At 38.9% G+C, this 25,608-nt stretch overlaps 1 protein-coding gene and 1 long non-coding RNA gene across 4 annotated transcripts; both read left to right on the top strand.

The window, feature by feature from the left end:
• The first annotated feature begins 7,963 nt into the window (after positions 1-7,963).
• On the top strand, positions 7,964-9,389 carry LOC134444431 (uncharacterized). 3 transcript variants are annotated; one of them, XR_010033973.1, is made up of 5 exons: positions 7,964-8,356; positions 8,431-8,537; positions 8,912-9,009; positions 9,092-9,176; positions 9,312-9,389. It is a non-coding gene; the product is annotated as an uncharacterized LOC134444431 (long non-coding RNA). The 3 variants fall into 3 exon arrangements; XR_010033972.1 differs by having other exon boundaries at positions 7,964-8,537; XR_010033974.1 differs by lacking the exon at positions 8,431-8,537 and having other exon boundaries at positions 7,964-8,203.
• Positions 9,390-19,515: 10,126 nt separating this feature from the next.
• On the top strand, positions 19,516-25,172 carry LOC134444432 (NLR family CARD domain-containing protein 3-like). The gene is made up of 6 exons (XM_063193786.1): positions 19,516-19,978; positions 20,512-20,596; positions 20,872-21,067; positions 21,947-23,741; positions 24,511-24,678; positions 24,815-25,172. Exons 1-6 carry the CDS (start codon positions 19,905-19,907, stop codon positions 25,065-25,067), a joined length of 2,571 nt encoding a protein of 856 aa, XP_063049856.1. The 5' UTR covers positions 19,516-19,904; the 3' UTR covers positions 25,068-25,172.
• Positions 25,173-25,608: the final 436 nt, after the last annotated feature.

A 25,608-nucleotide genomic window follows, 5' to 3' on the forward strand; every position in this document is an offset into this window, starting at 1 on the left:
TATATCTGGGGAACTGATCTAAAGTGAAAACCTTCCCATGCTTTACAACACATTAACAAATGACTTGTTAAGCATTGCTTATGCATTATCAAGGATTTACAACCCATTACTTAAGTATATCTGGGGAACTGATCTAAAGTGAAAGCCTGTTATGGCTTCACAACACATTAACAAATGATTTGATAAGCATTGCTTATGCATTATCAAGGATTTACAACCCATTACTTAAGTATATCTGGGGAACTGATCTAAAGTGAAAGCCTGTTATGGCTTCACAACACATTAACAAATGATTTGATAAGCATTGCTTATGCATTATCAAGGATTTATAACCCATTACTTAAGTATATCTGGGGAACTGATCTAAAGTGAAAACCTGTTATGGCTTTACAACACATTAACAAATGACTTGATAAGCATTGCTTATGCATTATCAATAATTTTCAACTCATTACTCATTCATATCTGGGAAACGTTTAAAGTGAAAACCTTTCCATGCTTTCCAAAACATTAATGCATTATCAAGGATTTATAACCCATTACTTAAGTATATCTGGGGAACTGATCTAAAGTGAAAACCTGTTAAGGCTTCACAACACATTAACAAATGACTTGATAAGCATTGCTTGTGCATTATCAAGGATTTATAACCCATTACTTAAGTATATCTGGGGAACTGATCTAAAGTGAGAACCTGATAAGGCTTTACAACGCATTAATAAATGACTTGATAAGCATTGCTTATGCATTATCAAGGATTTAAACCCCATTACTTAAGTATATCTGGGGAACTGATCTAAAGTGAAAACCTGTTAAGGCTTTACAACGCATTAACAAATGACTTGATAAGCATTGCTTATGCATGATCAAGGACTTACAACTCATTACTAACGCATATCTGGGGAACTTTTAAAGTGAAAATCTTTCCATGCTTTCCAAAACATCAACAAATGACTTGTTGAGCATTGCTTATGCATGGGAGGCAACATCTGAGAGATCTTACTATTCTCATCAAAACATTTACAAACCACTTACACAATACATTTGAGATGTGAGCTGATGTCCTTCATGGTAACGGTAACACAAGACAGACAACTTCAATATCTTTAACTATTTAATTTTTAAAAGATAACAGTTATCAGCTTAAACAATAACACAATGAAGAAAGAGAGATGAGGACTAGCAAAATGAAGAGATTAGATGAGGGGAGAGCTTGTGGAGAGGAGAGGGAGGCAAGAGAAGAGATATAGTGCATTCATGTGGTCTTATCTAGTAGATATTATCTAGTTGTGAAGTGGTATTTACAAGTGCGTTGCGTTCATGTGCTATTTTGTTGTTGTTTACAACTTAAAGATGGTGGACCAGAGTGAGACTCTGGCCATTTTTTTTGTTAATAAAACGATAATAGACTGTTGTTCATCAGCTACAGCAAGCAAATGAATTAGGAAGTCAAAAGGTAAAAATGCTGAATATTTTCTGACAGTCATTTACCATGACTATCTGAACATACTGAATGCCGGTTTTTGAGTATTTCAACTTAGCGGTTGCCATGGTGAGAGTAGAGCCAGCTGTTGTGTACGTCATCAGCTCGTAAAGTCGTTAATCAAAATTTTCTACAAGGGCCGGTGGCGTTCATGTGTGCTTTGGATGTCAGTGTTTGGTATTTACGTAATTACCACATGAACGCACAATTAGGAACTGTACTGCATTTAAAAGATATTTTCTACTGGGAAGCAGCAGTGAGCCTGTAGGCTACTTTTGAGCTCAGCCACTTTGCACTGTAGTTCAGGTTCTCCCCAAAATATTTTTTATAATAAAAATATAGCTATTGAGGGTCTGTAATAGTGATCTAAAGTGAAAGCTGTAGAAACTGCATGATGACTTCTGTTCAGCTATGAAAATACTCCGGGTGTCGGCGGGCGTTATGGGAGAGAGGTGGCCGGACGTTCACGGCCTCTATGGGAGCTAAAGGGTTAAAGGAACTTTTCTGACGATGATGGTCCTTTTTTTAAGGGTAAACTGCCTTCATGATGCTACCTGTGAGGAAACAAATAAAAAAGCACAGTTTAAACATTAATTTTGTTATTTGTAGGCTACTGCCAAAAGGTAGATTAAGCTTACACTAAGCGCAAAACATTCCCCTCCATTTGAGCCATTGCAAGCACAGAGCAAAATAGCAGAAATCGCTAGTTAGCATGCTAGTTAACAAAATTTGCTAAGCAATATTGCTCTCTACAACTAATAGAGTACTCAAACACCCACTTGCATTATAGTCCATGAGCCAGACCGCCGATCGCAATCGAAAGGGTGGGCAAAGTCTTGTTGGTATTTTAATATTGATATATATGTCTAGTTTATGAATTGGTATGATAACCTTTGCAGAACAGTAGCTTTATCATATTTATCATGCATTTCTTATTTGACCCATTTTACACTAAAAACGCCTAGGCTAATTTGCTAATATCTTGATAAATTGAAAGTAAAAATGACTGTGAGGTAAATATATTTATAGGAAAAGTTGTTCTACAAAATTCTTAGATAGTTTAAAGGGCACGTTACACAGATTTCCCACTTAATTTAGTTCAGGCCCCCATTTTCACTGACTTTTCATTAAAAAATGAGTGTTTATTTCCCAAGCGAGAAAATACTGGTAGATTGGGTACAAAAATACAACAATTTTCCCAGTTTATCATCTACATTACAATACAGGTGGGTTTTGTATTACAAGTTTTCTTGAAAGTTGTGTTTCATTATCCACACAAAGTGTAATGTACTTAAATGTGAGCTATTTTACATACACACCCAAATTTGATATGTAGACAAAGACCTATTGGATGAAGCAGAGACTGCACTCTTTACATAGACTAAGGATAAAGTCCCTTTTTTTACCATAGCGCTGTTGTTGAGAGTGTACTACACTATACAATCCAGTGGCATGCAAAGACATTTTGGGGGGCAGGTGCTCAAGGTGGGGGCGGGGGGCATGTGGAACTTCCAGTTGCCTTGCCAGAGCAGGAGTGGGGAGCCGTTTTCATTCGAGGGCCACTTCAATTTTTATAAAGGGCTGTACTATGAACACAAACCAGGATTTCCCCCTGCAGTTAGGCCTATATTGAAGGTGGACACCTTCACAACAGACCTCACCTTCACTAGGTCCCCTGAAAACATAACTTAATTGTATTGCAAATTAAATTTCTAACAGTTCTTTGCAAAACATGTAATATTCCATGTGAAACTGCATAAGATTAAAATTACATCAGGGGCCGTAAACGGCCCTTGAGACATAAGTTAGAGTCCCCACCCTTCTATTATGCTATGTTAGATCAAGGTGAATTGTCACATGCTTTTGATTTCAAGAATTGTTACCATAGATGATCATGCCAATATGGACCACATTGTGACAAATAAAGAAAAAAAAGGAACTTAAAAAAAGGCATTTTTTCGTCCAGTACGGCAAAGGGGCTGTTGCTTTAGAACCACCAAGTCCGTTCCTAGATCTGTGCATGCCAATGATGCAATCACTTGTGTTTGGAAATAGTAAAAATAAAGTCCCAAATCAACAGACTGACCCGCTCTGCACTTAAAGTAGGGGTGAGGGATCACCTCACCTTCAAAGCCTTCCGAGTCCAGAGCGCAGGCCAGTAATGGGGAATAACAGATTACATGTTTCACGATTAGGCCTACATTATTAAGAATAAAAAAATGATGAGTTGCATTCCCTTACAGTTGCTGCTTCAGTGTCTGGTAATGAAAGTACATTTACTATGTGAAAATAAGTGATGGTTTCTAGATTCACATGTTATGCTATTCTAAAATTTTGATCATTCCACACATTACCTAGCCTGGGAGTACCCATGCTGCCTTGCACGTTCTTTTCGAACTGCTAGACGATATAGTCTGGCGTTTGCCACCAGACAACACATTACCAGAAACCCAGAGAAAACACATAATGTGCATGTGTGTTGGTGTGGCATTGGCTGTGTGTCTGTGCCTGACAGATGCAGTGGACAGCATGAGTCTGCTTGCATTTGTCTCCTTCTGCTCAGTTATCTACTGTACCTTCATCTGGCTGTCCCTGCTGGTAACTCTTATAATATTGTCTTCGGCTGAGTTTCCCAAAAACACTTAAGTAGTAATAAGTAGTACTTAAGTACAGTATACTGACAAGGCGCCACCTCATACAAAAGTTCCATAGCCTCCAGGGATGGAAAGTAACTAATTACATTTACTCAAATTATTGTAATTGAGTACTTTGATGAGTTACTGAGTCCAAAGTAGTTATTAAAATAGTCGATTTTACTTCTACCCAAATTACAGTTTGGCCAAAGTATTTTACTTACATTTGAATCTACCTTGAGGTCTGAGTAAATTCTGAGGTAGGCAAAATTGAAATAAAGGGGAAAATCTGTCAGACATGAAGGGAAATTGTGTGTTTTTACCATTAAACATAAATTATATATTTTGGACTAATCTATTGGATGACTATCTAGGGCCCGCCGGCCCCATACCATTAGTCCGACAGCCCACAGACGGTACACAATAGAGTTGCAAGTAACTGGCTGGGAATAGTAGAGCACACACCAAGGACTCAAGCTGAGGGAGTACCAGCGCAGCCTGAAAACAGTTGTTTTAAAATATATACAAGAATTATTGTTTATTAACAAAATTATTCATGAATTTAATCTCACAACTGGCAATTAAATGAAATCCACCAGACTATTTCCTTTGGTAGGCTTCCCAGTCTTTGCAATTTAAGGCCCACGACCCAAACGCAATGAAATCCAGACCCTTAAGTTCAGAGTAATGGGCTGTTGTATGAATGGGCTGACCCTAGCCCTGCAACTTTGCCACACCAGCACACACAGAATTTTGTTGTCACGATCGCCAGGTTATTGGAAGATGACTTGTGCAGAGATAGCTAGAGGTCACGAAGGGTGCTATTGAAGGAAAGCGATATAAAAGCAAACTGAAGGTAACTTTTACTCAAATCACATTTTTATTAAGTATTTTTTTTTACTTTTACTTAAGTAGATTTTTAAATATGTAATTTTACTTTTACTTAATTACATGTTTTAGTATTCTTTGCACTCCTGATAGCCTCTTACTGGAAATGGGCCTGGCGACAGGCCAATTCACTCTTGGCTGAAAACGCTGAACTACATTATAAGAACATTGCTAACATTGCCCAGCGCATGTAATGACTGAGATTGGAAGATAATTACTCTCTACCATGTTGTTAGATAGGTCCCGTGAAATGCGGAACTAAGGGGCGGGACTTACCAAGCTCTATTACCATTTTGGTGACAATAATGACACCAAATAATGACAATATCTGTTATAATAGAGGGACTGCGTTATGGCGTTAAAGGCGGCTGGGGTACACCACATGACAGTCGGAGTACACCACATGATGGTTTTCTTGAACTACTTTGTACCCAGTGTGAGTACCACCAAGCCATGAGGTTATGTGATAGGGTATACAGTATCTTTACTTGAAATACTAATTTTCTAATGTAAGGGGAAAGAGGCTAGGGCTACAATAGATAAGTAAATACAAAAATAATCATAAAAACACAAAAGGATGTGCAGGTCGTGGAAAGCTCAGCCTTAAAGCTCACGATGAGTTCAGAGCTCTTTCAAACAGTTTTTTCATTCGTGAAGCATTTAGGTGCCAACTCTACATAGCATCGACAAATACGTAGAACATAAATACAGCCCGCTACCAGCTTTTCTGCACTCAGCATGGAGAGTGTGAATCAAGCCAATTTCCACCATGTGAGGACTAGTAGTAGTAGTAGTAGTAGTAGTAGTAGTAGTAGTAGTAGTGTGAGGACTACCTCCTCATGCAAACTATGTGTGCCAACTATCAGTCTGGCATCTGGAAAGCAAGTCTTCAGCAGCATCCACAAATCCCAAGCCCACTTGACCATGTCTGGGCCAACGATGAAAATGTCCATCTCACTATACAGTGGATGTGGGGATATTCAGCCCCTGAGGCAGTGTTACAACTGATGTCTTGCAAGTACAGCCATCAATGTGAACTGCTGGATTGCCAGTGTCTGAGAAGTAGCTGGAAATGCTGCACAACCCTCTGAAAACTTCAAACATGTGTATATCAGCATGAAGAGGATAATCATGGTGACATATTTACAGATATTTACTAGACTGAGTCAGATCCTGAGGACTGAAATAATGCTCTTTATTTATTCTTGCTGTTGCAGGAAAAGTTAAGAAAAAAGAAGATTTCATATGTTGTCATTTTTATCACATTTTGTCAATCACATATTGCTTTGGTGATTCTATTAGGTCAATTGGTATGGTCTAACAACCTCTTTAGGGTCTTGATTGAATGGAAAGCATCCCTGAGGAAATGTAGGCACCCTGTGTGGTCAACAAACTGCATAATAACAAAAAACAATACAGTTTTCACATTTCCGTTTTACTGGTCCACCATTTCAATGCATGATCATTCACTAACTACCTGTTTGCAATGGTTATCATGCCATGTTAATGTACAGTATGGTTATCACATGTTAGTATGTGTTTGTTTATTATGTTTTTTGTTTTTGTTTTACTGTTGGGGGAAATGTAATAATAATAAGCTTAATAAAAACAAAAACGGATTTCATATTTTATCATATTTTGTCATTCACATATTGCTGAGGTGATTCTATTAGCCTATTAGTGTGGTCTAACAACTCCTGTAGGGTCCTGATAGAAGGGAAAGCATCCCTGAGGTCATTTAAGCACCCTGTGTGGTCAACAAACTACATAATAACAAAGAACCACAATACCATTCACATTTCCATTTTACTGGTCCACCATTTCAACACATGATAACTACCAAAAAGCTACCTGTTTGCAATGGTTATCATGCCAAACTGTTAACTTGAGATGTCCAAGAAGTCAAAAAAACAGATTAGAACTTGCCCACCCGTTCGATTGCGAGAGGTCAATTTTTGGCTTCTGGCTCAAGGCCTAATAGAGACATACAACTGCTTAGGTGGACAAGTAATGTTAACCCTCAGAATTCACTCTGACACAATTTGTAAACAACAGCACCATAAGGGCCAAAACATACAAGGCGGAACGGAACGGTCGCAGGACGGACGCGGTCTTTCTGCTTAGTTTTGGCCGGCGTGCTTTTCTCTGCCTTGCACACTGACAGCGTCGGCGTGCGCGGCCAGTCCTATTCAAAACCCTCCCCACAGCTAAAGCTAGCGTGCTACTTTGCCATTCATTTGAATGAGACACCGCCGGTTGCCGGCGTGAAAAATACGCTCGAGTTCTATTTTCCAAATGCAGCGCGGCGCGGAGCCGGCTCCCGCGCCGCTGACGCTCGACTACCGCCGGTTGGTGTGTAAGGACAGATAGGTTTCGCTGTATTTTCACCGACGCCGGTAAAAAACGCGGCCGTTCCGCGACGCTTTACCGCCTTGGTGTGTAAGACCCCTTACTGAAAGTCCAACCCAAGTTTTTTTTTTTTTTTTTTTAAAACTGGACATCTCAACCATAATTTTGATACCTCATATGTGTGGGTATCTGCTGTACAACTAACAGTGACATTGTTTTTTTTTATTTTTATTTTTTTAAACGTTTTTAATATAGGCCTATATATATATTTTATTTTATTTTACCTTGACCAGAATACTGTTGAAATGACACAACGTTGAAATCGCGGTAAAATACAGCTCAGTCATACTCATTACTCTCTGTCAAACCAACCGAAAATGGCCAGCAGGAAACACAATTAACTTTGTAACTCTTTTTCACTAGTTTTAGAAATCTCTGATCTCTTAATTACAGGGGTAATACCAAAGATTCTCTAGTCTAATTAGCATCGTCTCTGATGATTCAAATATTCCAGGAAGTGGTTAATCGACCGGATGTTGTTTTGTGATCAGTGATGCGTTTCCAGGGGACGTTCTTTGAGGGGACACATTGAACTTTGAGGAAGCAGTGTCTTGTTCAGTGTTCACGGTTTATATTGCTGAAGGACAATTACAAGTCTAAACGGAGAAGAGTCGTCATTTCAAGGTGTTTTCGCGGACGTATTGGCATGTGGATGTTGACAGTGTCGGAAGTATTAATCAAAGTTGACACGAGAAGTTGGAGCGAATGCGAGAAGAGTATGCGATGAGCTGCCTGCCTGCTGCTGCCTACTGCCTACTCCTGCTGCTGCCGCTGCTGCTGTTGCATCCAAGTAAGTTTGGCTGCTAAAATGTTTTGATATTCACTGAACAGACATGCAATTGCCTGCATAGTCCTTTCTTATTTGAAAGATGAATCCCTGTCGCTTGCAAGATACACAATCTCATGCCCATCGTGCATAGCTAATTCATTGCATTGGGGAGAGGTGGACTTTCCTGGTGAACCAGTAGCCCAGCCCCCTGGGCGTCAACACATAGCTTCTGGTTCACCAGGAAAGAGGTGGACGCCGGATGTAAACAAACTGAGAGGGGGTGTCACGTTGAGTAGCTTTGCAGATGTAGGCAAAGAGATTGGCACATTACTAACGGTGTTGGACTACCATAAATGTAAGTTAGTTTCTTTTCTGAGGTCTTTGTAGTGAGTCATGTTGTTTTTTGTATGTTTAGATGAGGTAAGCTTAAGCCTACTGACTTCTGAAATGACTGCATGAATGATTTGTCCCAAGCTTTCTTACGGCTACTGACCTCAGAAATAATTCATGGCGTTGTGAACCTGCTGATGTATTTATTTGCACTCATGTAGTAATTTACTGTCATGAAAGCTAAATTGTGACTTGACTTTTCCCTCTCTCAGTTGTTGGCTCATGACAGACTTATTTGATAAGTGGAAGTGCCCGCTGATGCAGACCCAGTGTAAGTATACATGCTGGCATTGTTTTTGTGACATTTAATCTCATCTAAATAATCATGTTTTTGAACAGTGTTGGGTAGCCAGCCACCCATGCATGTTGACACAGCCAGCAGCCCGGCACCCATGGCACATGGGGATGGACCCAGGAGTGGAGGATGACCCAATAGGGTGAGTTAGTGAGCTAATGTCATACACATGTAATTGTTTTAGGTGTATGGGAAATAATTAAATGTTTGTTTACATTGTACAGATGAACGTTCAGCCCACTCACTGTTGACACCAGTGACACAGTATTGACCAGATCTCCTGGAAGTGCCCCCTGACGCAGACCCAGTGTAAGTATGCATGCTGGCACTGTTTCGTTTATTTAGGCTATGTAGGGCTTTACACAGTATTTGCTTTTAGTGATATGTAATAAATATTTTGTCTGATATTAAATCTCATCTAAATCTCATCATGTTTTTGAACAGTGTTGGGTAGCCACCCATGCACGTTGACACAGCCAGCACCGAACACCCAGGGGGATGGAACCAGGAATGGAGGATGGTCCAATAGGGTGAGTTGCTGAGCCAATGTCAGAAACATGTAGACTATACCCTACCCTCATATGTAAACCTTCGCTAGTCTGTTTCTCCCTTAAAGATATCCTATGCAACTTTGACATAAACACAGATATAAACAACTTTATAGCGGCCTCTAGTGGTTCTGCCGAAAATGTGCATTGAACTAAATTAGACAGACATTGGCTTCGAGATTATGTGCGAATTAAATTTCGTCGTCTTCTGTAATTAGCTAGATCCTTGCATCCAGTTCTCTCCACTTCTAAGGTGCTTTATCATATGTGCGATTCCCCCCCTTGCTTATGAGTTGGCTGCTTCGTAATTCACTTCACACAACTGCAATCATGTTTGCACTTCCCTCAGATGGATATTATTTGATCCACTTGTTCTCGGCAGATATCCCCGTCTTTATTTCACATTTCCAGTAACTATAGGCCTATAGTACATGTAGCCTACATTTAGAAGAACGAGGAAACAAACGGCTATTTTGTTGTCATAATGATTTCGAAGTCGAGGTGACAAGACGCGTTTTTATCTCGTGTGGTGTTGAAAGTGAAAGTGGACATCCATATGCCGACTAGAGATCACGTTTTGTCTCCTCTTGATCGGCAACAACATATATTTTTAGCCTCGCTCGACTGAGTGTGTCCTTTGACATCAAATAAAATGTGCGACATCAGATTTCAACTCCTATACATTTGTGTATCTTTGTAAACTAAACGAGGTGGCGTGGGTTTTGAGAATGCTAATGCATAAATCCCAGTGTAGTGAATGAATGATAAAATCCCCATCTTTTGGCGTTCGGCTCTCTCCGGTTTGAAGCCCTTTTCCAATGTTCACACAAGCGATTTATTTGCCTGTCCAAACCTTTCATCTCAATTATCTCGTGATTTATTTGCAGTCCCATTCGTTGTTTTCACTGCATGCCAGCGTGATATTTTACAATCAGCTAGCCAGTAGCCAGCTTTCAGCAAGCTGCTGCTGCTGCTGCTTAGTTAGCAAACGAAGGGGAATAGGTCTCGCTCCGCTCATACAGCATAGAAATCTAGACGCCCCTAGCGGCCACAAATTGCACAACAACAAAAGGCGCGGCGCCGCCAGGCAAAACTGCAAGTGCTGTTTCGGAGCAGGAGCACTAGGCGGTGATGGGAATGTTGCCATTTCCCCCATAACGGGTCAGTCAAGCAAAACCTTGAGTACCAAGCCATTTCATGACTATGAAAAAGTTGCATAGTGTTTCTTTAATATTGGTGTCAGATTCGCACAAATGCAGTTCTGGGGTGCTACCTTGCTACTAATCAGGCACAGCAAGTATGATTTGAAATCTGTGTCGGTCATTGTTCATTTTGAGAGGAATTTTTTATTTAGTTTTAGTCTCTTGACGAAAATGCAATTTTAGTTTTAGTCACAATTTAGTCATCTAAATCATTTTTGTCTTAGTCTAGTTTTAGCTGACTAAAATTCATACAATTTTTGTCGACGAAATCTAAAATAATTTTAGTCAACCAAAATATTACATTCATATCCTCTTGTCTACACTTCTCTGTAAAATTGTCAAACTAAAATACCATTTTGGGGGAATCAATGATTAAAATGACATATTGTAATCATGAAATATTGTCAAAAACTGCCAGAGTGTCTTATAAGCCAGTGCGTCCAATGTGTAAAAAAAATCATGGCCACGACACTCATAAAGCTCTGTCGATATTTTACGACTTCGGGGGAAAAACGGGACTGCACGTTATGAAAAAATACTTGTGGGTATACCAGTAATCAAGAGCGTCGCGGGGTAGCCTACAGGCACCTGTTGGAAGACGTGTCTCTCTCTCTCTCTCTCTCTCCCTCGTGCGCGTATTGCAAGCTGTTGCATATTATTTGCTTGATGCGAAGTTGTGATGGCATACGCGCTCTCGTTGACATGGTTGTGTCCATGTTGCATGCATTCGCAAGATGTTATTGGAAAAACGCATATGAAAGCGTGGAAAGGCCGTTTACTTCCTATTTCAGTGTCCTTGACTTAAACAAGTCACAAAACTCCACACTTCCGAATCCTTTGCTATCAGCACTAAAGTGATTCTTATCAGAAGGCTTGTACCAACGCATAGACCCTTAAATTACAAACATTAGCGAACATTGAAAAAAGATCAGACAACGACCGTCGGGTAGCAGGTTCATGAAAGCGACTGGGAGTGGAGAAAAAAAAGGCATCGTTAGAGAAAGATGTTTGCTACTTTAGGACAGACAGCACCACCACTATTTCATGACTGCATAAACTTCTTCGTCATGGATAAATGGGCAACAATATTTTTGTCCAGCCAGGATTGCCCTGAAAAGTAGGCTACTGCTGTTATAAAAAGGTCACGGGCGTGCAGCACCGACGCTGCCTGTCACTGTGCCTGCGTGTTTGTGTGTGTGAGGGAGGGGAGGGAGACGCGGAGCAGATGGGTCGCGACTTGCGAAAGATCAGGAAATTCTTTTTCAATGTTTCAGTGACATATTAACAAAAATGCTTCCTATTGGTTTTCGTCTCTGATGGTATTGTAGTCACATTTTTATTTTTTTGCCGAAAATATAAATCAATATCGTTATATTTTTCGTACAAACGCATGCTGTTTTTTTCGTCATCGTTTTATTGTCGTCAGGGGAAAAACGATCGTTAACGATAATTATGGCGAAAATATTTCGTCACGAAATTAACACTGGTGTCGGTCGGGTCCCAAAGTGTCTGATTTCACGTGAAATGACCCTATGGCATGTTTATACAGTAGGTTTAAATAAGACGAGATGTACTCCAATGTCATGCGCCTTTCTGTTCCAAACCCTTTGGAAGGGACTATATATGGAAAAAGTCGATAACGGTCTGAGTTCCTGCTTCTTAGTGCATATTGCTTTCTACATGACTTGTGTCCAATAATATTGCCCATAATTGAAAACTGTGCTTTTTTTGTTTGTTTCCTCACAGGTAGCATCATGAAGGCAGTTTACCCCTGAAACTTTTTATAAAGGACCATCATCGTCAGAGAAGTTCCTTTAACCCTTTATCTCCCATAGCGGCCGTGAACGCCCGGCCACCTCTCTCCCATAACGCCCGCCGACACCCGGAGTATTTTCATAGCTGAACAGAAGTCATCATGCAGTTTCTACAGCTTTCACTTTAGATCACTATTACAGACTCTCAATATATTTTTATTATAAAAACTATTTTGGGAAATCCTGAACTACAGTGCAAAGTGGCTGAGCTCAAAAGTACGGGCTCGTTGCTGCTGCCCAGTAGAAAATATCTTTTAAATTGTTCATGTGGTAATTACGTAAATACCAAACACTGACATCCGAAGCACACATGAACGCCACCGGCCCTTGTAGAAAATTTTGATTAATGAATGCACTTATATCTCTTCTCTCATCTAATCTCTTCATTTTGCTAGTCCTCATCTCTCTTTCTTCATTGTGTTACTGTTTAAGCTGATAATTGTTACTTTTAAAAATTAAATAGTTAAAGATATTGAAGTTGTCTGTCTTGTGTTACCGTTACCATGAAGCACATCATCTCACATCTCAAATGTATTGTGTAAGTGGTTTGTAAATATTTTTGATGAGAATAGTAAGATCTCTCAGATGTTGCCTCCCATGCATAAGCAATGCTCAACAAGTCATTTGTTGATGTTTTGGAAAGCATGGAAAGATTTTCACTTTAAAAGTTCCCCAGATATGCGTTAGTAATGAGTTGTAAGTCCTTGATAATGCATAAGCAATGCTTATCAAGTCATTTGTTAATGCGTTGTAAAGCCTTAACAGGTTTTCACTTTAGATCAGTTCCCCAGATATACTTAAGTAATGGGGTTTAAATCCTTGATAATGCATAAGCAATGCTTATCAAGTCATTTGTTAATGCGTTGTAAAGCCTTATCAGGTTCTCACTTTAGATCAGTTCCCCAGATATACTTAAGTAATGGGTTATAAATCCTTGATAATGCATAAGCAATGCTTATCAAGTCATTTGTTAATGTGTTGTGAAGCCTTAACAGGTTTTCACTTTAGATCAGTTCCCCAGATATACTTAAGTAATGGGTTATAAATCCTTGATAATGCATAAGCAATGCTTATCAAGTCATTTGTTGATGTTTTGGAAAGCATGGAAAGGTTTTCACTTTAAAAGTTTGCCAGATATGAGTTGGTATTGAGTTGAAAATTCTTGATAATGCATAAGCAATGCTTATCAAGTCATTTGTTAATTCGTTGTAAAGCCTGAACAGGTTTTCACTTTAGATCAGTTCCCCAGATATACTTAAGTAATGGGTTATAAATCCTTGATAATGCATAAGCAATACTTATCAAGTCATTTGTTAATGTGTTGTAAAGCCTTAACAGGTTTTCACTTTAGATCAGTTCCCCAGGTATACTTAAATAATGGGTTATAAATCCTTGATAATGCATAAGCAATGCTTATCAAGTCATTTGTTGATGTTTTGGAAAGCATGGAAAGGTTTTCACTTTAAACGTTTCCCAGATATGAGTGAGTAATGAGTTGAAAATCCTTGATAATGCATAAGCAATCCTTAACAAGTCATTTGTTAATGTGTTGTAAAGCATGGGAAGGTTTTCACTTTAGATCAGTTCCCCAGATATACTTAAGTAATGGGTTATAAATCCCACTGCATAAGCAATGCTTAACAAGTCATTTGTTGATGTTTTGGAAAGCATGGAAAGGTTTTCACTTTAAACGTTTCCCAGATATGAGTGAGTAATGAGTTGAAAATTCTTGATAATGCATAAGCAATGCTTATCAAGTCATTTGTTAATGTGTTGTGAAGCCATAACAGGCTTTCACTTTAGATCAGTTCCCCAGATATACTTAAGTAATGGGTTGTAAATCCTTGATAATGCATAAGCAATGCTTAACAAGTCATTTGTTAATGTGTTGTAAAGCATGGGAAGGTTTTCACTTTAGATCAGTTCCCCAGATATACTTAAGTAATGGGTTATAAATCCTTGATAATGCATAAGCAATGCTTATCAAGTCATTTGTTAATGTCCAGAAACATCCATGAGGGGCAGTCACATGAGCCTCAACTTACTGTTTGCCATGTTACCAGTCATCACACACTAACCATTACAAAAGGGTTAATTAAGATTTCACTAATGCTAAAGCAAGAGTTTACAAACCGTTGCCATACATGCCTAATAGTACTTGGTAATGGTTAGGTGGTAGGAGGCAACAAAGAGATCATGTTTTTTTCATAAATAAAGGTGGGTTATCTGACATTTTAATGATGGTTTACTAATGCTTATCAGAAAGTTCAATCAGCATAAACGAATCATTACCAAGAAATGCATAATGACTAACTCGTGATTCACTAAGGGTTGACTAATGTTAAAATAAGGCTTAACTTTGCTTAGCGAACAGTTACATCAGCACACACAAACCATTTACTAACGGTAGAAGTTAATGATTAAGAAATGAGAAATAATACTTACATAATGTCTAACTCGTGATTCAGTAAGGGTTAACTAATGTTAAAAATAAGGCTTAACTAAGGCTTAACTTTGCTTAGCGAACAGTTACATCAGTACAAACAAACCATTTACTAACGGTAGTAGTTAATGATTAAGAAATAAGAAATAATACTTACATAATGACTAACTTGTGCTTCACTATGGGTTAACTAATGTTAAAATAAGGCTTAACTAAGGGTTAACTAATGCTCAAAAAGGGGTACTTATTATAAAGTGTTACCGTATTACCTGTGGACCTCTGGTAATTTGTCATAATAATAATAAGGTCTGAGTTCTTAGTCCCATGCAAATGCACCATGTCTGTATTTGTCAAGAAATAATTCCACTGCAAATGACCCATTTTCAGTTTCACAGAACTCAGACGTCCAGTGATAATACTAGTCATTACATTACATTACATTACATTTAGCAGACACTTTAGACCAAAGCGACTTACAAGGAGGACATTTAAGCAAGTACAGCAAGTAGTCTCATGCGAATGCAATTGTCTGTGATTGTTATTGTAATTGCATACCCTTTAATGCCTTTGGGCAGATCCTATGTTATAACCATACTCTCACCAGAATTGTAATGGCTATGTCTTAATATGTTACTTAATGTTCTCAGTAATGTCATAGCAAAGCTGTTATAATATAACTGAGTATTTTCAGCAAATTGTTAATAGGTCCGTTGGCGACCCCATCTGCAGTAAGAGGCTACTATCATTTTCTGGTATGAGTAACTGAGGATAATGAGGAAATTCATGTAGATGTCAACTTGTCCCTTATCATACCAAACAGAATCTGACTCACAAAAATAACGAAAAAAATCTAAGAAGAGTGCTTGCATGCATGGCCGTAGTTACATTTGAGGTTACCGAGGTCCGGACCTCGCTCATTTCGTCCGAGATTTTTTTTTTTTTAACGCCAAATATGCCCAAATGAATCAAACACACAAAACTCAAAACCTCTGTGAAACGTGCTTTGCAAATAGTGATTAGTGGTCTATGAGTTCTATTTTGCCTTTGTGTTCTGTTTGTGCAAGTGATTCATTAATAGAGAGATAGCAGCCTACACAGTAACGCACCATCAGGAACGTGGCCATTAAGCCTGCCCACGCTGCGCTTGGGCGCTTGAGACGTCTCCTATAAAGCCAAGCGTTTTAAAACAGTGGCCCAATAGGTGGATGTCTTTCACAACTTTGTGAAACCGTTTTAACTGAGTCATTATTTGAAAGAACCAGCCATTGGGTTCTACTTGTAAATCGGAAGGTCTGTAATAAGCGACAGAAAAGGACATAAAAGGAAGTCACCAGAGCGTCTTCAGATGTGGATTTTTACCTGCTTATTTGGTCAAGTGACAAGATTAACGTTTCGAGTTGTCACGACTTCTTCAGAGTCAATCACAGTAAAATGTCCTCATCTGAAGATGTTCTGGTGTCCTCTGTTTGCACTACTAGGCTTATATTTTTTCCCATGCAATGAACAAGCGCGCCTTGCGCGCGAGTGGTGCGAGTCGTGGAAGAGAACGCAATTCAGACATCAAACAAGCTTGCTTGAGACACAGGTCGCCAACATGGATGCACAGTTTTAAAACAGTAGCATAGGCATATGCATAAGGAGTTATGAGTAGGCTATCGTCTTTGACAACGTTGGCATTTGATAACTAAGTCACTATCTGTCATAAGCCGTCATTTGGTTTTAGGCTAGTGGAAAAAAAGACAGACTGACGCCATCAGCTGCATAAAATAACCAATAAACATTCAAACTTAAGCTCAGCTAAAAGCAGGCTGTCAGATCAAAATAATTTGATTGTAAATTGGAGGGGTTATTATTGCCTGTGTTGATAGACTTTCGTCTTTCGCTTTTGCGTGTACAGAAATACTACTAAAAAAATAATAATAATAACAAGCGTGCAGGCGATGCGAGGAAAAGAATGTTCAGCTGACAAGACGTTAGTTTTACATAGGCATATAACAGGCAGCAGGCTCCACAACAACCACGCCACAGTCCTAACTTGTTGCCTATGTCAACTTCAAGAAATCATTTGGTAAGTGAAAATAGGCTACTGTTTTTTTTTGTTTTTGCTGTACTACCGTTAAAATAGTATCCAAATGAAGAAACATATTCGTGTGGGACTGTCTGCCGACTTCAACGGATATTTTGACTCATTTGGCCACTTTGTCATTAGCCTATGCCCATAGCCTACTTTAAGATGGTAGATTAATAATCATATTGACTTTATTGTATTAGGTCAGTGTTTCTCAACTTTTTTTTATGCGAGGCACCCCTTGAATTCATTAAAAAAATGAAGGCACCCCAAACTAACAAGCCGTAACAGGGCATCGCATCCGATAGTAGACTCACACAACCTAGGCTAGCCTACGTTTGAAGTTGCAGCTTTCTGCGACCTAATATTGTGCGTAAATGGCAGATGAAAGATTCCAGACTAAGTAGGCTATTCATTTTTAAATTCAGACAAATATGTATTATAGCCTGACATCATTTATTTATCAGCCACGTTTCCGTGGCACCCCAGGGTGCAGCACCCTGGTTGAGAAACACTGGATTAGGCTATGGGTTTAAATTGGAGGGACCTTTAGATATGAATGTGTTTAAAGTTTCATGTTAATTTTGATATACCCATTCCACAGAAAACGAGTCACAGAGAACAGGGCAAACATGTCCAAGAGATTAAAACAAAACACCATGGATGCATATAAATATATGTATTATACATAAACATCTAGGCCTATAAAAATGTACTTTTTTAACAAATATATTTTTAAAAATTAAAAAATTTCGGCGCGCATTTTGGACCTCGGTTAACCCAACTTGCTGGCTACGGCCATGCTTGCAGGTTGTCTTATACTGTATTGACATAGCAACATTGACAGTTATCTGAAGTGGTCCATGACATTGTGCCCTTTAATGGCGCGTTTCACATTTCTAATAAAGAGGATAGGCTACAGTGTCGTTAACTGTTTCAAGCCTAATTAATAAGTGTACACTAATATGTCTACACTGTCAGTGTGCTTCTATTGTTAACAGATGCCTTCAGGCTACATACTAGCCTACCCAGCGTTCACAATGTCTGTAAGTTCAGTAAATTACGGACATTTCTCCTCCCGTGGAAACTTTCCATTCATAAATACAGAGCTAAAAGCAGTAATTTGACATAATATAAGTTTGAGAGGTCCACAGGTAATACATATTCAGAGCGAATAGGGAGATGCAGTCGGCATCTTTGGTCTGCCCACCCAAAATGAGAGGGCAGACTATGCAAGGGTGAAAGAATATAAACTTGAATTAACTGCAGGGAATTAGCAGGTGTTAGCAAAGGCCTTGTGGGATACTACCACTCATTCACCATTGTTATAATATGTCTAAATAGCATGTCCACACAATTTGTTTTCTTGTGAGTACAGGTCCTTCTCAAATAATTAGCATATTGTGTTAAAGTTCATTTTTTCCCCATAATGTAATGATAAAAAATAAACTTTCATATGTTTTACATTCATTGCACACCAACTGAAATATTTCAGGTCTTGTTTTGTCTTAATATTGATGATTTTGGCATACAGCTCATGAAAACCTAATATTCATATCTCACAAAATTAGCATATCATGAAAAGGTTGTCTAAACAAGCTATTAACCTAATCATCTGAATTAACCAATTAACTCTAAACACTGGTAAAGCTTCCTGAGGCTTTAAAAAGTCTCAGCCTTGTTCATTACTCAAAACCGCAGTCATGGGTTAGACTGCTGACCTGACTGTGTTTAACATTGAAGTCAATGGCAGTGGCATTGCATGAGGGTTATGAAAGCCCAGACATCATTGATGCTTAGCTGTCAGCTGTTTTTTGTTCTTTGGTCTGGTGACCCACACTTCCCTCTTCATTATACTCCATAGATTTCCATACCAAGTTTTTCTATTTTTGTTACAAATCTAATTCTAATTGCCAGACAGAACATTCCATTGACTTTCAATGGGGTTTCATTTTGGGAAATTAGAATTAGACTTGTAACAAAAATAGAAAAACTTGGTATGGAAATCTATGGAGTATAATGAAGAGGGAAGTGTGGGTCACCAGATCAAAGAACAAAAAACAGCTGGCAGCTAAGCATCAATGATATCTGGGCTTTCATAACCCTCATGCAATGCCACTGCCATTGACTTCAATGTTAAACACAGTCAGGTCAGCAGTCTAACCCATGACTGCGGTTTTGAGTAATGAACAAGGCTGAGACTGTTTAAAGCCTCAGGAAGCTTTTATCAGTGTTTAGAGTTAATTTGTTAATTCAGATAATTAGGTTAATAGCTTGTTTAGACAACCTTTTCATGATATGCTAATTTTGTGAGACATGAATATTTGGTTTTCATGAGCTGTATGCCAGTTTATTTTTGATCATTACATTATGGGGAAAAAATGAACTTTAACACAATATGCTAATTATTTGAGAAGGACCTGTACTCATAAGAAAACAAATTGTGTGGACATGCTATTTAGACATATTATAACAATGGTTATAATATCAACAAATATGTTGATAAGTAAGCCTCTGCTGTATTTTGTGAATGTTTGTCCATACAAATGATTCAAGCTGTTTTGACATTTTATTTCTACTATGACAGTGTGTGTCTGATGTACGTATGTGTGCCTGCATGCATGGGTATGAATAAAAGAGAGACAGATAGAGCCCAGTTGATGTTACTCTTATTGTACATCTAAATCTAACCATTAGATGTGTTGACCTTGTTTCATCATTGTTCTGTTCGTTCCTTAGAGCCATAGAAGCCTTAGAAGCAGAACTTCCTTATGAACTAAGGTTTGTCAAGCACTACCTTTTATCAACATTCTGGGCAAAACGATAAATGTGTATTTTTGATATAATAGTAGCACAGGGTATTTATCTTTGTTTTGTGTTGTCTCATTTACCCAGTAGCATTTTAGTTGGGTCTGTCATACGTCGTTAGCTTCCTGAGTTCTGCCATTTTTTCATTAGTGATATGATGAGATCCGTATCACCTACACCAAGCTGTGCATCCATGAGAAGCGACATATCAAAGTACTCTGAGCAAAGGTATGTTAAGCACCTCTGTTGACAATTCATATGAACTTCATAATAAGCAAACATAATGGGTCACAATACTACACTTTTCTACAAAATAAGGTGTCATAATGCATTCACACAAGTATTCATGTTAATTTGTGCATGCTCACGACGACACCCAATAAAAGTAAAGTAGAAACATAAAGGAATGCATAAATCTATGTTAGTCAAACAGAAGTGAATGCCCTTAGGAAATGAAATACAGTTTATTGCCATATCATTTGATTATGATTTTACTTAGACACTTGCCAAAAAGTAGTAGGACCAGAAAAACTGCTAATTTCGAGGTGGTTTCTCAATTTTTGCCGCGGCTGTATACATATTCAGACAGGTGCAACATTACCTGTTATTATTAATTTAACCCAGGTTACCCCATAAAACTAGTCCCGTCCAAATAGAACGTTGTAGGCAATAGTAAAACTGTCCCTTAGAAATAATTTTGTGAAGCTTTACGGTTATTCAATACAATTCATTGTCAAAAGCCATGTCTCTTTATTTTCCAGCCAGTCACGGAGAAAGGAATCAGAAGGCATGAAAAATTTGGCTGAAAAAAAGAAGTTTCATGAAGACTTAGTTAACATCTTCAGGGTATGACACTCTTTTTGTAAAAAAAATCTTACTTTGCTGTCTGCGCTTTGACTTACTCGTAGCACAGAGCCTCTGTTATAACCTTATTGTAACGACCAAGTCTTAATTGGTTGTGCACTCAGCAATGCCATAGGAATTTCGTTATGATATAGTTGAGTGTTTCCATTAAAGAGTCAATAGGCCCATCAACGGTCCCATCTACAGTAAGAGGCTATGTTTGAATTCATGAAGATTCATATGACATCTTAGCCCTTTCCCCTTCTGTTTGGTCAAAGGAATTGGAGAATAGAGTGATAACATTTATGAAGCATGAACTGGAGAGGTTTAAGAAGCTTCTGAGAAATGACAACATAAAATACTATGACAAGGGAGTAGATGACAACTATGATGCCAGAGAGGGCGCTCTCAACATTGCACTACATTTCCTACGGAAGATGAACCAAATAGACCTTGCAGACTCCCTGGAGAAATGTAAGAAATCATTTTCTTATGGTGCACATAGAGGGACAAATATACTATATTTTTGTTTTTTTTACCGATAATGCACCTGTGCAGCATAACTGTGTTTTTATTAAAATTGTTTGTCCTGGCAGAGGTTTCCATAGATTATTTGTGTATTGTAAATCGATAGTTATTCTAGTAGTGTAGGCTTGGTTATGCAAACAGGAAATAACTTCAAATAATCCTTAAAATTTGCATTTTAACACCACAGATAGCAGTTTGGTTTACTTAGATTTTTCCTTTAGAATGCTAACAACCTTGGTATTTTTGCTGAATGGATACATATTACTGTAAAGGGATACCCCACCCACAGGTAAAACTTCCTCCCACAGTAACTAGCATTATTGGAAGACCCAGCCACTGCCTGAATCTGGCGGCACAATATTTTGAAATGGTGCCATTATATTACACCAACTATGCTAAGCAAAGCTAATGTCAGCTAAATTAACTTGCCTCAGCATAGTTGTTCAAATCTTATGGCACACTGTATGCTTAAACTCTATATTTCTCTATATCGCTTTATTCTCAACATCATTTGCGTTTAAATGTGCGTCACTGTGTGATGATGTGCTGGTGCGCCACACTGACACTAACTTGAGAGCCGAAATGCATCTGCTTGTTAACATGGTGGTATGAATTTAAATGAGTTCAAGCATCAAGTGTGCATTTTTCTGCCCTAAATGGACATTTTGTTTAATCACAAGCAAAGTTACATTTTATCCCTGAAGTTAATCTTATGGGGCCATTCAAAAATTCCAGGGAGTGACTCCATTTTGCCTGGGGCTGGGCTATTCCTTTAAAGGCCATATTTGTCCCATTTAAACCAGTGGCTTTAAATATAATCAACAGGTCCCATTGAGCTGTGTCAGCAAAAGCTAAAATCAAATCTGAAGAAAAAATACAAACGTGTCTTACAAGGAATATCACAGCAGGGGAAATCAGAACTCCTTGAAAAAATTTACACGGATCTCTTCATCACAGAGGGAAGAGGTGATGTATTCAGTAGCGAGAATGAAATAAGCTGTATTGAGAAAGCAACCCGAACCCAAGATACAGAAGAGAAACCAATTGAGTGCAACAGCATCTTCCAGCCATTGCCTGGAGAAGAGAAGGCCATTAGATTGGTGCTCACAAATGGAGTTGCAGGAATTGGAAAATCCATTTCTGTGCAGAAGTTTATCTTGGATTGGGCAAATGGAGTTGAAAATCAAGAGATCGAATTGATCTTCCCACTTCCCTTCAGAGAGCTGAACTTGAAGAAAGAAAAATACAGTTTGATGGAGATCCTTCACCAGTTTTTTCCTGAAACAAAAGGGATGATGTTCACCAAAAGAAAGGACTACAAAGTCCTCTTCATCTTTGATGGCCTGGATGAATGCAGACATCCTCTTCAATTCAAGAAAAATGAGATCTGGTCTGACCTAACCACACCAACTTCAATGGATGTCCTTCTGACAAATCTGATCAAAGGCAATCTGCTGCCAAATGCTCTCATTTGGATAACTTCCAGACCAGCAGCAGCCAACCACATACCTCCTGAATGCATAGACTTAGTGTCTGAGGTACGCGGCTTTAATGACGAACAGAAGGAGGAGTACTTCAGAAAGAAGATCGAAGATCAGATGCTGGCTGAAAGAGTTATCAAACTCATAAAAGAATCAAGAAGTCTCTACATCATGTGCCACATTCCAATCTTCTGCTGGATCTGTGCAACTGTTTTTGAAACAATTCTGTTGGAAACAGAATCCTCAAGGGCAAGTAAACAGCAAATCCTGAATACGCTGACACAAATGTACCTACACTTCTTGATATTTCAGACAAAACGTAAGACTGAGAAGTATGATGATGAGAAATCCAGTTGTTGTGGGTCTCCCCAGTGGGATGAGAAGGGCACTCGGGCCTTGGGGCAACTGGCTTTTGACAACTTGCTGGACAACAATCTGATCTTTTGTGACAGTGATCTCACAGACTGTGGCATTAGTGTGGAAGATGCTTTCGTATACTCAGGAATGTGCACTCAGATCTTCAAGGAGGATTCCGGGATACTCTTTGGCACTGCATTCAGCTTTGTACATCTGAGCATCCAGGAGTTCATGGCAGCATTGTATGCACACATTTGTATGAGCAAAGACAACAGGAATGTTTTTGCTGACGAGGACACATGCTCCGAGAAGGAAACCAACATGACTGACCTGCTGAAGAATGCTGTGGACAAGGCCTTGAATAGCAACAGTGGACAGTTAGACCTTTTCCTGCGCTTCCTTCTGGGTCTCTCACTGGAGTCCAATCAGAAGCTCTTACCTGGCTTACTGACATACAGTGAGCGCACATCTCAGAGCAAAGAGGAAATAGTGAAACACATCAAAGATAAGTTGAAGGAAAACCTCTCAGCAGAGAGATCAATAAATCTCTTCTACTGTCTTAATGAGTTGAATGACAAGTCGTTGGTGGATGACATCCAAAATCAGCTGAAGTCTGGCAGCCTCTCCTGTACAAAGCTTTCCCCTGCCCAGTGGTCAGCACTGGTCTTTGTACTGCAGACATCAGAAAAGGTGATCGAAGACTTTGACCTTAAGAAGTTTCAAAGGTCAGATGAATGCCTGAAGAGACTTCTTCCCGTGGTCAAAACTGCCACAAAAGCTAGGTGGGTACAACCTTTGTTTTCACTGAACTGTTACTCACTGGCATTGACAAAAAATAACAACAGGTTCATAAAACGCTACAAATAAGCATTTACAAACATATAAAAACATGAATTGTATATTTTTCACTTTATTAACCTAACCTAACCTTATATGTATCTCATCTGGGAAAAATATTAAATTCATGTTTATATATGTTTGTTAATGCTTATTTGTAGCGTAGCGTTTCATGAACCTGTTGTACAAACGTATTTGTAGCGTTTTATGAACCTGTTGTTATTTCTTGTAATCATTAAGAGTCTTGTACATAGCTAAGTGTATCCACCTGTTTATGGTGTGCCCAAACATTTTAGTGTCCAAACATTTTAGATCAAACCTTTGTAGTCACCTTGCATCATGTCTTTAATAAGTTTGTGGTGATAACTGATGCAATGTGTACCTTAATTGATTAACTGCTACAGTGCTTCTTTTCAGACTACTAGATTGTGGAAACATGAGTGGTGTAGAACAGGTCTTTGGGTTGTATTTGGGTTTGAGTTGCTTTTGGTTGCTTTCCCATTTGGGTTAAATACCTTCTACATCTCAAACCAACTTCAACAAAATGTATTCAGTTGTGTTTCAAATCAATTAATGTGGTATGCATGAAGGAATCTGAGCTTTTGTTTGCTCCAATATACGTAAGCAAACTCCATAAAGCTGGTGTGAATATCAATTGTGACCAACAAATATATGGTTTTATTTATCTTCTTATACTTACTATTTACATCACAGGCTGGACAACTGTTGTCTAACTCAAGAGAGCTGTTTAGCTATTGCAAAAATCCTCAGCTCTTCATCTCTGAAGGAGCTGGACCTGAGTGGCAATGCAATTAAAGACATAGGAGTGGAGATTCTGGCCTGCGAACTTCAAAATCCACAGTGCAAACTTGAGACCCTGAGGTAATTTTACTTGCCCCTACATCAACACAAGTATTAGGGAAGAAATGTTCTCCTAGAGAGATATCACATGATATGGCTGAAAACATTTACAGCATTTTCCATCCACCCTAAACTTTCATTTTCTTCTTTTCTTTAGGCTTTCAAAAGGCAGCATCACAGGTGAAGGATATGCCCTTCTTGCATCAGCCTTGAGAAGAAACCTCCACCTGAAAGAGTTGGATATGGGAGGGAATGACCCTGGTGACTCTGGAGTGAAATTGTTGACAGGTTTACAGAAGGATTCCATCTGCAAACTGGACACCGTCAGGTTTTACTTCATTTCCCATTGTGACATTTTTTTCAAACCATCAATCCGTACTTGTTCACGTGTCACTATCTGTCTATTTTAATTATTTGTGCATGTGAAAGCGAAAGTGAAAAAAGAAAGCCCATTGGGAAACTCCAACTCCCATTGTCATTGTGACACAGCACTCCACAGCACACAAGTGAACACTGCACACAACAAAATTGCTTTTTATGCCTCACCCGTGCAAGGGTGCAGCCCTCAGTGGCACCCCATGGGGAGCAGTGCGGTGGGACGGTACCATGCTCAGGGTACCTCAGTCATGGAGGAGGATGGGGGAGAGCACTGGTTGATTACTCCCCCCACCAACCTGGCGGGTCGGGAGTCGAACCGGCAACCTCTGGGATGCAAGTCTGACGCCCTAACCGCTCACCCATGACTGCCCTGTTATACATGCTTTGCTTTTGTAGAATTTCATTACATTGTCTGGACACACAAGGTAATGATTTAATTCATTTTAAATGTCATTTTCTCAATTTCTGTCATGTCTTCACTCTCTACAGGTTCTTAATGAATGATGAAGCACAGAAATCATGTGGATATTTGAGTATAGTTTTAGGCAGAAACCCCTTACTCTTGAGAGAGCT

The sequence above is a fragment of the Engraulis encrasicolus genome, unplaced genomic scaffold (genome assembly GCF_034702125.1).
Source record: "Engraulis encrasicolus isolate BLACKSEA-1 unplaced genomic scaffold, IST_EnEncr_1.0 scaffold_565_np1212, whole genome shotgun sequence".
In the NCBI taxonomy this organism is placed as follows: domain Eukaryota; kingdom Metazoa; phylum Chordata; class Actinopteri; order Clupeiformes; family Engraulidae; genus Engraulis; species Engraulis encrasicolus.

Coding starts and splice junctions, on each gene's coding strand:
- LOC134444432 (XM_063193786.1), top strand. CDS start 19,905: ATGATGAGATCCGTATCACCTACACCAAGCTGTGCATCCATGAGAAGC. Junction 19,979..20,511: donor TCAAAGTACTCTGAGCAAAG/GTATGTTAAGCA, acceptor TTTATTTTCCAG/CCAGTCACGGAGAAAGGAAT. Junction 23,742..24,510: donor AAAACTGCCACAAAAGCTAG/GTGGGTACAACC, acceptor TTTACATCACAG/GCTGGACAACTGTTGTCTAA.